We start from the raw sequence: 16,052 nt of genomic DNA, 5'->3' as shown, positions 1-16,052 counted from the left end.
CTAGGGGTCGTATGTAAGTCGAGTGTTCTTAAGTAGGTGACCGCCTGTATCTGTATATTAAATATTAATGCATGCCTGTCACCAAAATTGTCATTTTAGCTGGTGACAGGTTCCAATAGTGTATTCTATGCTGATTTTTAAATGCCTTTGTCAGCATTCTGAATCATTTCAGTACTTTTTATAAGTTCATTTCATATTACTTAGCTCCCTGCCAGCTCTATGTGGTATGTCCCTGGGGTGGGGACAGCGGCAGCACGTGTGTGCCTGTACCAGTCTTCTTTCTTCCACACTCATCCAGCTCCCTCCCCACTTTTTTTTAACTTTATTAAACAATTTGTAAAAATAATACAAAGCAGATGTAAAACACAGCTGAAATATGAGGAAAGAAAGAAGAGGCAGGAGGGGTGGTGGAGAAGGAAGGAGAGTAGGAGGGTGTATATTCATTCTTAGGCTGCCCGCAAACAGGGCCGGCGCTATGGGTAGGCAAAGTGGGCAATTGCCCATGGCCCCCTGAAAGGGGAGAATCTCTTCTTTCAAATAAATCTTGAATTTTGTTTCTAGGTGCTATGGATCCAGAGATATTCAGGTTTAAAGTGAGAATATCAGGTGCCATTTTATATTTAAAAAACACTCCCGATAGCAGTTTAACAGTTAATGGGGGTCATTTACTAAGGGCCCGATTCGCGTTTTCCCGACGTGTTACCCGAATATTTCCGATTTGCGCCGCTTGTACATGAATTGCCCCGGGTTTTTGGCGCACGCGATCGGATTGTGGCGCATCGGGGCCGGCATGCGCGCGACAGAAATCGGGGGGCGTGGCCGAACGAAAACCCGACGTATTCGGAAAAACCGCCGCATTTAAAAACCGAAAATGTGTCGCTTGGGGAGCGCTCACCTTCACCTTCTATGGGATGGTGCATTCCGGGGCGTTAAGATTATTTTCGGCGCTGCAGCGCCACCTGGTGGACGGCGGAGGAACTACCATCTTAAATCCCAGCCGGACCCGAATCCTGTGCAGAGAACGCGCCGCTGGATCGCGAATGGGCCGGGTAAGTAAATGTGCCCCAATATCTTCATTTTCCTGACACGTAGAAAAACAAATTTAGATTTAGAAAAGAGGAGACTCTCTTCTTTCATACGAAAAAAGAAGTGAGGTTTTATGTGTCACAGGGCTAAACATAAAGCCCTCTGAAATGCACCCCCTCCAGATTCTTAGCCATCAGGCTACAGGGAGAATTTGCTGCATACAGGAGCTGCTGCACCTCACAGAAAATGGAAATATTCACTTTATATATTACTACATTTTGAGAAGGGATAATAACTAATATAATCTATGCAGAACTATCTAAGAACACACTTTCTCTCTTATTGCCTTTTACTTCATGATAATTTTTTTTTTTTTTTGCGAAAATTGACTGATACGTTGAACATTCGATTCTCTTTGCCTAATGCCGCTACATATTAACAGCGCAACCCAGAACATGTCCATAAAGTTATATGTAACACCAAAAACACACACGTTCTGGAATAAAGTTTTTAATTCACCCCATCCTCCATTATTTACTATGTTATGACGTTCTCACTCAAATTCTTATGATGCGCGGAGGGTTCTGTTATTGTGCGGCTAATACAATGGCGCACATCTAAACATGACTTTTATTATCTCATCAGCTTGGTTTATGGATATATAGTTATTTATTTGGGTTACCATTGTGTAAGGGAGCAAACAATGATAGATCTGTGTGATGCGCAGGGCAATTTTCTGCAAAAATTGTCTGGTGTCCCCTGTGGATGTAACGTTCCCTTTGGTGCATATTTTGGTGACTATACACATGTGGGGTCTGTATGATCTCCTCACATCTTGCTGTTTTATGAAAGTAGATTTTCTTTATATAAGTATCTGGATTTGTACATATTTTAGAGGAAACTTTAAATGTTAATTGCCAAATGCATCGCCTGGTTGTCTGCTTTCAAAATTATATAGGTTTTATGGCGCCTTTACTTTTTATTCTGTTTTATTGATATATTTTGCAGGTTGTGACTGTCTTAAAATTTCTAGCTGAAAAGCAGATATCTAGTTATTACAGTTTTAGTGATATTATGTGGATTTATTTATGTGAACATATCAATATGGGACTTTTGTGAACTCTACACATGTCCATCTATTACATTTAGGAGATGTGACGGTAAATATTTTCTGTTTGGAGCACATTTTTTGCCATCAAAGTCAAATTTGATGGCAACCGGAGGACCCGAAGGAAACCCACGCAAACACATAGAGAACATGCAAACTCTTTGCAGATGTTGACCAGCGCTGTAAGGCTGTAGTGCTAACCACTGAGCCACTGCGCTGTCCATCAATCTCCCTATCATCTATCTATCTCCTATAAAATTCTCCCATATTACAGTTTGTTTTACCATACTAAAGGGAGACTCTTACTGACTTTGACTGCTCATAAAATAGTTTTATTTTGGGGCCCAACTTTTAGTTTTGCCCAGGGTCCCACTTTTAGTTTTGCCCAGGGCCCCACTTTGTCTAGAACCGGCCCTGCCCGCAAATGTCTATGACATTGAAGAATTGATTTTGGGAAAGTGCAGAAATGTTTTTAGGAGCACTTTACTGATATGCTTTAGTTAATTTGATTTAAGAAAAATCAGTGCGTGTCTGTATCAAAGCTCTGTCGGTGCATTGCAAGGGAACATCTTGGCTTCTCAGCCTTCCTCTTGTCTCTACCTATAACTTCACAATTATGCTCAGGTTATTCCTTACTGTTAACAGCACCGGTCCACACTTCCTTCCTAGCACTGAGTAAGCTGATGTGTGTAGTGAAAGCAGATGGGAATGTGCAAATGTGAATAAAGTATATTAGTACAGTACTTCTGATCACATACCCTACACATTGTCACTCAAAAATGGGAAACTTTAGTTTGAATATAAGGAAAGGATGCTGATATAGAATAGAGTGCGTATTGATTGAAATCTATATTGGCACGCCTAACAGCAGATGTTTACCTTTTATTTGACTGGGAATTTCAGCAGGAATATCCAGGTTAAGTACAGCATAAACTGTCCCTCACAGAGGTATTAGCTTGTTATATATATCCACAGAATACGTTATAAATACTGGAAAGGTGTGAATTGTACCTTAATCGTTCTAACAGCCAAAATGGAGAGGTGGTCCGCGCTCCATTCTCACCAGCACTGAGACAAGCTACAGATGTTATTGTGTGTTTGTTAGCTACTAATATATGTTACATGGCTCCCAATGTTCTGAAGATACCATGCAGCCGCTTCACAGGCAAACGAAGAATGAAATAACACAATAATGGAAGATCTGCATTGTACTCTTGGTAACTGATGAAGAAATTACTTTGTTTTTAGCAAATCCCGTTATATGGAGAGATAACTGCACAAGACCTGGATCTCTTGGGACCTTTAGTCGGTTTTATTACTGAAGATGAAATTTCCCGCATCAATAGGGAACATTTGCTTTTCCACTTGGAAGAGTTGAAGTCATACTGCCTGTCTGAGGAATTCAGCAGACACCTTGGACTGATATTAATTGAAGACGATCTGTTGGGGTATTTAACATTTTCCTCTTTTTCTATGGGAGTTGCAGGGGGATGGGACGGCACTCTGACCAGAGTATTTGGCTACAGCAGCAATGTACCAATGTGTGGGCAGCTGCTTTTGTTTCAACTATGCTGAGTCTTATACAGGGTTAAAACATACATAAAGTAGTCTAAAATTAGACACTAGAGAAGTAATTCTTTGAGTTATTGACTATGCTAGAAATTAAAACTTTACAAGGATGTCTGGGCAGAGAAACAGTGCAAAATTTACCAAAATATATTCCTGGCATATATATACATACAGGCAGTTCCCGACTGGCCAAACATGTTGTTTTTGTCTGAACTTCCAAAATATACTTGTTCTAACTTAGATACAATTTCAACTTAAAGGAAACCTACCATGAGGAATCTCCAATCAGAATTCAATCTGATTATAGATTCCTCCTGCCTACCTTTGCCCTATTCTGTAAATTAGTAATTTAATAGTCCTGGAACCTAACTTGTTAAAAAGTTTATTTTAGTAAAAAGTCAATTAACCGCAGCGGCTACTGGGCCATGCAGTAGCCTCTGCACTTCATTTGTACATTCCTAAAATAAAGTTTTTAACAACTTAGGTTCCAGGATTAGTACATTACAGATTAGGGTAAAGGCAGGAGGAGGAATCTACCATTAGATCTACTTAGATTCCTCATAGTAGGTTTCATTTAAGGACAAACCTACTGAACATAATTGGTTTGTATATATATACATGCAGTCCCCAGGTTACCTACAAGATAGGTTCTGCAGGTTTGTCCTTATGTTGAATTTTTATATACCGTATATACTCGAGTATAAGCTGACCCGAGTATAAGCCGAGACCCCCATTTTACCACCAAAAACTGGGAAAACCTATTGACTCGAGTATAAGCCGAGGGTGGGAAATGCATTGGTCACAGACCCCCCCAGTATATAGCCAGCCAGCCCCCTATAGTATACAGATACAGCCTGCCCCCAGTAGTATACAGCCTGCCCCCAGTAGTATACAGCCACCCCAGCCTGCCCCCAGTAGTATACAGCCACCCCAGCCTACCCCCAGTAGTATACAGCCTGCCCCCAGGAGTATAAAGCCACCCCAGCCTGCCCCCAGTAGTATACAGCCACCCCAGCCTGCCCCCAGTAGTATACAGCCAGCCCAGCCTGCCCCCAGTAGTATACAGCCACCCCAGCCTGCCCCCAGTAGTATACAGCCACCCCAGCCTGCCCGCAGTAGTATACAGCCTGCCCCCAGTAGTATAAAGCCACCCCAGCCTGTCCCCAGTAGTATGCAGCCACCTCAGCCTGCCCCCAGTAGTATACAGCCAGCCCAGCATTAAAAAAAACAAAACTTATATACTCACCCTCCGGTGGCCCTGATGCGCACGGCTCCTCTTCTGGCTTCCGCGCCTATCTTCTTTCTTCTGTAACATCCTGCAGGGCGCCCGGGAGAAAAACATGGCGGCGCCCAGCACGATGTACAGAAGACAGACGCGGAAGCCAGAAGAGGAGCTGCGCTGACATCGGGGGAGCAGCGCTGCGCATCGGGGCCACCGAAGGTGAGTATATAAGTTTATTATTTTTTAGTGCATTGAAATTTGTATTGAATCGTGTATAAGCCGAGGTGAGGATTTTCAGCACATTTTTTGTATATACGGTAAGTCAGAACTGTATATTGTATAATTGTGACCCCAGTCAAAAATTTTTTGTCTCTGTGTCAATTGGATTTTAAAAATGTTGAGTTGTCATAAGAACCAGGGGTCTTCTGTAAGTCGGGTGTTCTGAAGTATGGAACCGCCTGTTTATATATATAATCTTTAAATGAGATGTGAAGGTATTGGTCCTACATGCATCTAATAATTTGTTTTGGTGTATCATAATAACCTACGGTATAAAATGTGGCTATGATTATCCTTCAGGCATCCAGCTCGTTGGACACATATACATATACAGCAAATGGGAAGACTGATCTTCTATTTCACACCAGAAAACATAAAATTTATACCCAAGGTAAAAGCAATTTAGCAGTGGCTCTATGTCTTTACCACTGTCTCTTATAATTATGTATTTGAAAGCTTGCTGTGCCCCTTCTTCTCCACTGTCCAGCGACTTCACTTTTTTTTTTTAGCTTGGAATGACATTTTAATGCATTAAACAACATCTACAGAGGTTTTATAATTATTTATATTTTATATTTTTTATAAAAGTTATGAAAAATACCCTGGGGCACTCAGGCTACTTAACCCAAGAAACACTAAATACTGTCTAAAATGCCTTGCACCACAGTTATCATGGCTTTTAGACTATTTTGACAGCTTTCCGACTTGTCGGGAAAATGGTTGTGGTAAAATTCTGACGCACAGTTTATGCCAACTAAAAGTAGGTCTAAAGTAGGAACTCACAGGGGCAGATTTATCAAGTTTCTGAAAGTCAGAATATTTCTAGTTGCCCATGGCAACCAATCACAGCTCAGCTTTCATTTTACCAGTGCTCATGAATATTTTAAAGGGGAGCTGTGATTGGTTGCCATGGGCAACTAGAAATATTCTGACTTTCAGACACTTGATACATCTGCCCCAAAGTCTTATGCTGCACCAGAATTCATAATCACAGTGATAAATGTGACGCAGCAAAAGACAAGTGTTTTCCAGCTAGAAACTGTTGGAACCTGAGACACATTGTTAAGTCCCCCCCATAGAGTTATAATAAAAGAAGTTCTTATTAGGACATATCTACCATCACTAAATTGATGGTAGATGTCCTTTAAAACAAAAATGATCTAACTCTATTAATCTTTTAACCATGCTCAAGCTATGCACCTTATACTGTAAAAGCACCTTAAATACTTTTACCCTTTCATATGTTACTGTGTTAATAGGATGTTTTAGGACGAGATACTCTGGAATGGTTGCTGGACAGTCAGAAAGAATGGGAAGATAGTGAGATTGGAAAGATCTGCAGCAGTCAAAGCTCACTTGTTCAAGAGAGAACACGGAGCAACAAGTTGTTTCTGGCCTCCTCTTTGACTAAAAGTGGTTTTAGAGGCATTCGAGGTGAGAGATTTTGGAAAGTGTCCCCTTTTTCAAAGATTCTGGAAGTGTCTATATCGCCAATGATAGGAATCACTTTCTCATAGATCCAGATCAATAAAAAACGATGAAGCAGCACTACTCAAGCAATTGATCATATAATGAATATATAAAATACACTTTTTGTTGCGGATTTTGTGTCTTTATAGCTGTATTTGTAAATGATGTCACTTCCTACACATGTGTTGTTAATTAGCAACATTGCTATAAATACACTCTGTAACCTTCACTACAATGCTTGATGACGCCTTTATTAAAAAGATGAAACGTTGCCTGTCCGAAAACTGATGGAATAAAAAAAAACATTGCTTCAGGAGTGCTGCTTCATCGTATTTTATTGATATGGATGGCAAGACGGTTTGGTCATCCCTTCAGAAGTTCTGCTCCAAATTATTCATATTTTTTGTGTTACTCTTAAATACAGGCACTGTGACAGTAGTAATCTTCCTATATTTGTTATCCATGCCAACCTTCCTTTAAAAATCAACTTTTAAAACCATGCTAATGAGACAGAAGTGCTCTGAGGGGGTGTTACCAGAGCTGCAGCTTCACAGGCTGTTACAATGTACAGGAACATGTCTCCCCCTTTGCTGCCTCAGCACTTCCCCTCCCTCTGCCTGATCTAATCTCATGGCAGCACAGGAAGTTTCAGCAGGGGGATGAATAAAAGCCTGTAAAGCTATAGCACAGAGGGCCTCTGGTTACAACACCAGCATAATTTTGAAAGTTAATTTTAGAAGATATGAGGCCACAGATACCAAATATAAGAAGATTACCACAGTCACGGTGGCTGGATCTATGAGTAAGTGCCCCTGGTTTATCATGATGGATTTTGATGATAGATATCCTTTAAATAAAATCTATTTAGTTAAAGGAAATCTATTAGTGTAATATTAACATATATGTCCTGCTGTATAAGTGAAACCAAAAATCTACTTCAATATTATAGTTAATAATTTGTGTTCATGTGAATACCATGGGAAGATTAAATAAATACAATATTTTAAAATATAAATGGGATTTTAGTAAGTTGCAGAAGGATTATTGTGTATATATTCATGCTTGTTTCTATCTTTTAGAACCTATACCCAAATGTTCGGACGTAAGGGTTACATTCCCATCAGCATGGAGCCCCTCTCAGATTAGTGACATGCCTTTGTCAGAATTTGAAGGTTGTTTGAGGATTATCACTCAGGAGTTGAGTTTTTCAATTGATCAAGCAAAAGCCGCTCTAGCAAAAGCAAAGCAGGTAAAATGCTATCATTGCATGAGCAGATCTAGAGTCTTATTTAAAAGATATTGGGCATATCTTATAGATCTACAGTATAAGGCCTTGTGCACACGAATGTGTATATTTTGTGGGCCACAAGCAGGGGAATGTGATCTCTATCTGTTCCCCATCAGACATATCCATAAGAAGTAACTGTGGGCACTGCAAACACGAGTGGGAATAGGAGCTGCCCTTTCTTTTGTGTAATGATTAGTCAGCACGTTCACAGCATTACACAGCATTACGTGTACAGCGTTGTACACGTGCCCAGTGTAAAGCAATGGGGCCATGAGTTAGTCGCCATTTGTGCGGCTAGCTCATGGCCAAAGAACACATTCGGATGCATGAGGCCTAAGTACAGCAAGTGGGCAGCACATTAGGATCAGAAATGCTGTAGACAAAGTTTTTAAAGGGAATCTGTCATCGGCAATTGACCTAATAAACCACTGCCAGAATATTGTTAAGCAGTGTAACACCTTCTAGTTTTTGTTTCTGTCATGACCCAGTGTGATGACATCATCCAGAAAATTCAACTTTGAAGTGAGATGTAAATTGGTTGTAAAAAGTCAAGGAGGCGGAAAATTTAACACTGAAGTGAAGGTGGGGACCTCTGAACGCCTCCTCCCCTGCGATCGACATCAAGCATTGGACTTCAAGAAATCTGGTTAATGATGTCTCTGGATGTAGGACCCTCAATTACAGTGAAGGGGACTTTTTGAGGAAGAGAGAGCTTGACTTCAGTATTAAAATCTCCGCCTCCTTGACAACCAATTTACATCCCACTTCAAAGTTGATTTTCTGGATGACGCCATCACACTGGGTCATGAAAGAAACACGATCTGGAAGTTGTTCAGCTGCTTGACAACATACTGGCAGTGGTTTATTTGGTCAATTTCTGCTGACAGGTTCCCTTTAATCTCTTTGCCCCTTTTTTATATGAAAAGAGAATTCTGTCGACAACATAGGAGGAGGTCGTTTAGAAAATCCATTGCCAACATATCTTCCGACTATAAAATATGTATGAAAATTATTGATGGTACATATAAACAGCTCTCATAGGGCATAAACTCATAGAAACGTTGTGTTACGTGAACTGTGTAAAACTTTAGTTTTCTTGTGGATTAATTCTATTTGTATCACAGGTGCTTGGACCAGTAAGGACTATGAGCTCAGCACAGGTTCTTCAGCTTGGTCACCTTGTTACATACATGACTGAGAAAGACCTAAATGACATAAATATATCGGATTGGGGAGTTGTTTCTCTTCTGGGTAGGATGGAAAAATGGACTTGGAAACAGGTATGACAGCAGAAGCTGGTTCATAGAAAGATTATATATAGCTTTAGATTTCTTTCATATATAGATACTTTGATTACCTGTGTATACAATTTCCCTGTATTGCTACATAATATGTTGATGGACATAAATGCAGTTAATGTTCTTGATGAATATTCTACCATTTTCTGCTTTTGTTCTGCAGATGAAAACATTGGCATTTAGTGTTCTTCGTCAGAACAAAAAAGGCTCTTCAGAACTGGATCTTATGGAGCTGACAGCTCTTGGACATCTTATTTGTGGTCTTGGAGTAGAGGAGTTAAAGAAAATAAATCCACTAGAGTTCAGGTCAGTTATTAGAAAGATTTTAGTGTCATTTAGAAAGAAATACAATGACATGTGAGGTGCAATGAAACTGGACATATTGATACAAGGATAGATACTAGACTAGAAGACTGGACTAGTACTACATACTAGAAATAATTGTACTACCAATAAAAGCATTTTGTTTCTCGTATCACAAAAAGATCACTAACTTTTTAACAATCTTTCAATAAATGAATATGACAAGTGAACATAAGACACTTTGCATTATGTCTTATCACTTAAGCAACAGAGGCAGATACTGCTGGAGCTAAATACAAAGGAGCAAGAGTAAGAGTAAGAATGTGCTTAGTTGCCCATGACAACCAATTACAGCTCAGCTTTCTCATGAATATTTTAAAAGGGAGCTGTCATGGTTGCCATGGACAACTAAGCACATTCTTACTCTTATGCAGTTTGATAAATCTGCCCCATAGTTTCTATGTTACCCCAAGTGCTTATTCACTTTAGTGTTGCTTAGTACTTCTCTATAACAACCTACAGTGTATGACACTGCTGTTGCAGAGAGAGGTTAGGACACATCTTTTCTGATGCTTATTCCATAGGAAAATGATTAGAAATGGAAATGCTAGAATTATGTGGCAGCTATAGGGGAAAATATTGGGCTGCCCCTTATGGCCAGCATTTGAATAATGTATACATTTTAGAAACAATAAAATCATCATCAGAAAAACCAAACACTGCAAGATAATCCGTGTTTATTGTGTGCTTCATTGCTTGCATGACTCGTGACCCTAATGCCAAATATTGATATGATTTACTCATTGCCGAATATTCCAGTCTAGTAGTTGACTTGTCTTGGAAGCAGATTTAGCATGGTCTTGGAACATATTTTAAAACATTTACATACTATCTAAAGTAATCCTCCATACTAAAGCAATTATTTCTTTTTTTGCAGCCAGGCAGCCGTGTTTGTAGGCACCCTAAAATTAAAATGTAGTGAGGCTCAAATGGAGACTTTGGCAGCATTGTTAACATATAGTACTGCATTTGGCTTGGTGAGCAGATGGGGCCCTGAGATATTTACTGAAATTGGAACTCTTGCAGGTGGGTTTAAATAGGTATCTTGGAATAGCTATCTAATCTACAATGTGCCCCCACTCTCAAGTTCAATCACAGGGAACACTTACACCAGGGAGTCCTCACAGTTTAACCTATATAAAGCCCTGCCTATCTACACAAGATGGCATCTTTACGCTCGATTCTCCTCCCAGTACCCGAGTCTGTCAGGGACACTGCACAATACGTATGCACAGCCCAGGGGGCGCACAACCACACTATGTACCCTCCTACCACTTATCTGCCTATGGAATGTTACTACATAGAGTCACTCTACTCCCCGATCCAGTCACACACTTATTCCATACACTTCCTTGCTACCACCACTCGCAATTACGGCTTCCAAGATACCTTCACCAGAAATGCACACAAACACCCAGATACACACTCTTCTAGGTTCTGTACAGACACAAACTGGATACACACTGCTTTTAGCTAACTATTAGCACACAGACACTCACAAGGTAACACAGCTTAGCGGTATTCCACCTCTCCAGAGTGCAGGGAACGTATAGAGCACAACGAAAAACATATTACATGGCAATTTAATATGCAAAAAGGCACAATGCCTATAGGTTAAAAAAAGGGTGAAATAAACCAACATATATAAAAGCAAAACAGTAAAATAAAAAGGGATATAATGAGAAAAAACAGTCCTCTTACTAATTAGATTGGCAAACAGATCCCCAGAGGAGAGCCGATGAAAAACAAGGATAGCTCTGCAAAAATTATTGTGTCTCCTTGAAACTGACAATGAATGGATGCTGGCGTGCTCTTTTGAATAACCACCTAGTCCCCCCACTTTGTCTTTTGAGAGGGGCTTGGTTACACCTGAATCAAGGTAGAATTTTGGGGACATATTTTCTAATTATGTCACATCAGGGTCCCCTGAGAAGAAGATATACCCAGCATGAATTAACAAATCCAACAATACTAAACATAATTATGAAATTGTCTGATATCAATTTTCTAGGATCCCCAACTCCGAAATCCTTGAAGCTCAACACCCAAGAAATATCAGAGGATGCTGATACAGATTAGTAGACCAGAAATTGAAATTACCAGTTATGGCCAGGTTGTCTTTGAAGTATAGTTATGCCATACTCTTAGGCAGCCATTTGAAGAGACACGGCAAGCACATATGGGCTGGAGTCGCAGAGTCTGTATTCATTAACATTTCTATTCATGGGACAGAGGAAAGTGTTGAATATAATAAAGATTAGTTATGAATGGGCTTAGAGTGGTGCACTTAGTGAACACATACAAAACTAAGAGAAAATGTAGAAACCCGGCAGCAGTAAAATGTGAAAATCCAGCTTTAAAAAAACCCACTATTTTGATGCAGTTCAGGGAAAAACTATGTACAAGGTGCTTAGGAAAAGTAATTCATTAGTCTTGCGTAACTTTGGATGCTAAAAGAAGTTTCCGGATCACCAATTCTAAAGAGATACAGTGACAACCCACATATTTTTAGGTATAAACTTTACAACTGTCCCCATGTCTGTCGTGTGTAGCAATTGCAGAATAGGACAATATTTTTTGTTGTTAGATTTTGGCTTTCCATTTAAATATTGAATTTTGTATGTACAAGTCACTGCTGTAGACCCTTTATTATAAGCTAAACATTATCAATAACATCAGGTAGTTTTTCCATTGACTGTTATTTTTTTCATGTGGAAACTTACTAGCCGGCCTCCCAGACATCGTCCTGTCATCTTTGATAAGAGATCAGATTCAAGGATTAACACCAGATGCAATATCTCTTATTGCAGCACCAAAGTTTGCTGTAAGTATATGTAACATATAGCTGTCATCATGCCTAACCCTTAGAGTAAATGGACAATAATTGTGTTTTTGTCATGTTTTTGATGTAAAAATTGACCCACATATGCTTGCTGCAGTGTGAGAAAAAAACATCACCACGTAACGGTATCCTGTAATAGCGGTACCTGTATAATAAATGGTTGTTTTTCCCAGGTGGTGTTCAGTCCAGCCCAGCTCTCCTGCTTCACCAGTGACCAGGCCATCGCAGTCACACCGGAACAGTATGATCATCTAAACTATCAACAACGTCAGGCCATCGCTAGTGCTCAGTATGATGGGGACATTCATCAGGATCCACGAGGTACAATGCTCTAATTGAGAATATTTCTCTCTACATTGTCATGTCAGTGTTTTCTTGATGAAATCCTTCTCAGATTCAATGGTTAAAGAGATTGTCCGAGGGTATAAAAAAAACTCTTGGGTGGCTGGGATGGGGTGGGTTGAAAAAAATAAACATGTACTTACCTCTCAGCATCCATTGCTGCTATCTCTATGTAAACAAACAGGGTCACCGAAGCCACACTGCTCTCAGCTTCTGGCCAAAAACTGGATGCAGCGCGGCTTCTGTGGCCCTGTTTGTGGACCACGTTGGTAAGTTCATATTTATTTTTTTCAACCGCCCTATCCTGGCCACCCAAGGGTTTTTTATACCCTGTGGTAATCCTTTTAAAGCAGCAGCTCCCAAAGCTACTAATGTCCGTTCACAATAAAACAGAAATATGCGAAATAAATCCATTCCTTGAATGAATAAATAGATACTTTTTACAGATGGAGTAGAATCAGTTTATTCTAGTGTGGACACTCCGTAGGTTATTAGCGCCCCACGATAGCTCAGTTCCTTTTTACAATTTTTTTAAACTTCAATGTGTATAGGGAGCAGGAACTGCTGGTGGTACAGCTTTAAAAGTTTTTCTGGAAAACATTTGACTAAATTGCGCCTTGAACTCTCCAATTGTCACACACTCTTCACTGCTATGTTACTGATGGCAGACTGTCCTCTTATGCATGCTCTAGGGCAGTGGTGGCGAACTTATAGCACGGCTGCTATAGGTGGCATGTAGAGCCCCCTACGTGGCATTCAGGTCATCACTCCAGCACAGAGTTCACCATAGAGGACTCATAGAATCTTCCTGCAGTCCCAGGCAACTGAAGATATGCTTCTCTCAGCGCTATTTTAAAGTGACACATTCTTGACTGCTTGGTACAACAGGAAAAGTAAGAACATGTGAAAAGGGACAGATTATCTTTGGAGCTCCTGCTGGCCCTATGTTTCTACCTGTACCGGGAAATTATGTGCTTTGTGCTCATGTGCAGCTCCTCCCTCCTGCTCCTTCACAGAGCTCACAGTATGGTGACCTGACATCAGTGGGGGAGGGAGGAGCTGTACAGGAGCATAAAGATGGGGGCTGAGAGCTGAGGTATGAGCAGCACAGACAAATCACATGTTGTTTTTTGAAATGCATCCAAACCAAAGCCCAACCCCTGTGACTAAACAGAGGATTTTGTCAGGAAGCCAGGTGAGTTAAAACACACAATTTTATTATAATGCTAAGAGAAGGCAGAAAGACATATTTGCAATGCAGAGGGCTTTTGCAACCTGTATTTAGTGAAAATGGGGTTCTTGGTGACAGGAACTCTTTACATTTTCATAATATCCCTTACATGTAGTATAAAAATCTTTTCTCAAAACGTAGAGCAGATCTTATTCCTGCTCATGTTTGTGTCATAAACAGTCTTTTCGGCTGTCATCCCCAATGATACATGGTCCTGCAGACAATAGATCACAGGTCTTAGAATGACATCATTATATATTATATATATGCTATAAATAATATATATTTTCCTTTTATTTCTCTGTTTGCAGGAGAGAACAGTGTGAGGCCACTTGCTGCCTGGCATCCAGCTCTTTATATCATGGTGCTGCTTTTATTGCTACACTGAGCTTCAACTGTCCCAACCTAAATGGTTGGCACCTTTAAAATTGTTTTTGTAAAACATTGCTTATACATCACACGTCTTTTTAATAAAGTTTTACTAATGATGTAAATTGTTAGAAAGTGTGTTTATTAAGTCCTGCTGAGAGACGTAAATTATATTATCATATATAATTGTATATAAGACGAGATTTTCAGCACGAAAAATGTGCTGAAAAACCTCAACTGTGGGGGCGTGGACTGGATGAGTAGTCACATGGTGCAGAGCAGACACTTCCTGCTTCCTTTGTCTGCAGTGCTCGTGCACGTGAACTTTCTGCTCGTGCTGCTTTGTGCTTGTCCTAGATTACATGGTACAGGGTTTAACTACACTTTTATTTGGTTTTATACTTCAACTAATAATATCTAACATATAGAAAAATAGATATGATATGGATATAATATCACTAATGAGACAGATATGTGTTATATAGCTAAAAGCAATTAGACATATAACCTAGCAAATTGCACACACTCACCCCTGCTATGTCACATAACCAACAATCACACACATCACTGCTATTTAACATCAGACAGAACGCTGCTATGTCACATATAACCATACACACCCTCTACCAAAAGACTTCTCAATTCCTTCCCCATCAATCAAACCCATGGCTCGCAAAAGCTCCATCTCGTTCTCCCCTCTGACCAAACCCATAGCATACACATACCCCTGGTACCAGTACAGCCAACCTCACCCCCTTCTTTGTCTTTGTGACCTAGAATCACAAGATTCATTGAATGACCAGGAACTACAAATCACTAAAGAAATTCCTTCTATACGGACAACTTTAGAATATTATATGTACCGTATATACTCAAGGATAAGTCAAGTTTTTCAGCGCAAAATTTGTGCCCTCGGTCAGTGCCACGGAGAGGGGCACAAGTGTGCCCGGATCGAGACATGGATCGCGGGGGCACCCGTGACCGTCTAGTTGAGGTCCTAAGATTGACTTTCTCGGGGCAATACTGCTTGACTATTTCCCACATGATGAATAAGACAAGGTGGTTTGTGAGAAGAAATAAATCCCAGTGCATGAGACTCACAAATAGCCACTCCAGTAATTGTTCAATATTTTCTACATTTCTATAGGATAATGGATCCGCATGGTATGCTGTAGTAAATCGCTTTCTAACATCCACATATATATGTACAGCACTTGTTGTAGCTTTAAAGACGGCATCTGCTCAGAAGCTGCATAGGTGCAAAATCCACAGGGTCACCAAAGTGTCAAATACTTGTTTTCCCAGGGGGATTAGTGCCCACAGTGCCACACTTGGATGTTCTTTACCTAGGTAATATACAGACTAGTTTCATCTTTATTAGAGATGAGCGAACATGCTCGTCCGAGCTTGATGCTCGGTCGAGCATTAGCGTACTCGAAACTGCTCGTTGCTCGGACGAATACTTCGCCCGCTCGAGAAAATGGCAGCTCCCGCCGTTTTGCTTTTTGGCGGCCAGAAACAGAGCCAATCACAAGCCAGGAGACTCTGCACTCCACCCAGCATGACGTGGTACCCTTACACGTCGATAGCAGTGGTTGGCTGGCCAGATCAGGTGACCCTGGGATAGACTAGCCGCTGCCCGCGC

The 16,052-nt window shown here is 40.4% G+C and overlaps 1 protein-coding gene across 1 annotated transcript in view; it reads left to right on the top strand.

The window, feature by feature from the left end:
* STRC (stereocilin) overlaps positions 1-14,492 on the top strand; it is a 43,941-nt gene extending 29,449 nt beyond the window's left edge. The window contains exons 20-29 of the mRNA XM_072148394.1: positions 3,383-3,582; positions 5,505-5,595; positions 6,464-6,638; positions 7,754-7,923; positions 9,087-9,242; positions 9,424-9,566; positions 10,501-10,649; positions 12,350-12,447; positions 12,639-12,786; positions 14,350-14,492. Coding sequence (XP_072004495.1) covers positions 3,383-3,582; positions 5,505-5,595; positions 6,464-6,638; positions 7,754-7,923; positions 9,087-9,242; positions 9,424-9,566; positions 10,501-10,649; positions 12,350-12,447; positions 12,639-12,786; positions 14,350-14,426 — 1,407 coding nt within the window. The 3' untranslated portion in view covers positions 14,427-14,492. The remainder of the gene's footprint in view (positions 1-3,382; positions 3,583-5,504; positions 5,596-6,463; positions 6,639-7,753; positions 7,924-9,086; positions 9,243-9,423; positions 9,567-10,500; positions 10,650-12,349; positions 12,448-12,638; positions 12,787-14,349) is intronic.
* Positions 14,493-16,052: the final 1,560 nt, after the last annotated feature.

The sequence above is a fragment of the Engystomops pustulosus genome, chromosome 4 (assembly GCF_040894005.1).
Source record: "Engystomops pustulosus chromosome 4, aEngPut4.maternal, whole genome shotgun sequence".
Taxonomy (NCBI): domain Eukaryota; kingdom Metazoa; phylum Chordata; class Amphibia; order Anura; family Leptodactylidae; genus Engystomops; species Engystomops pustulosus.
Note: the sequence above shows the minus strand (reverse complement) of the source record. Positions and strands in the feature narration are given on the sequence as shown.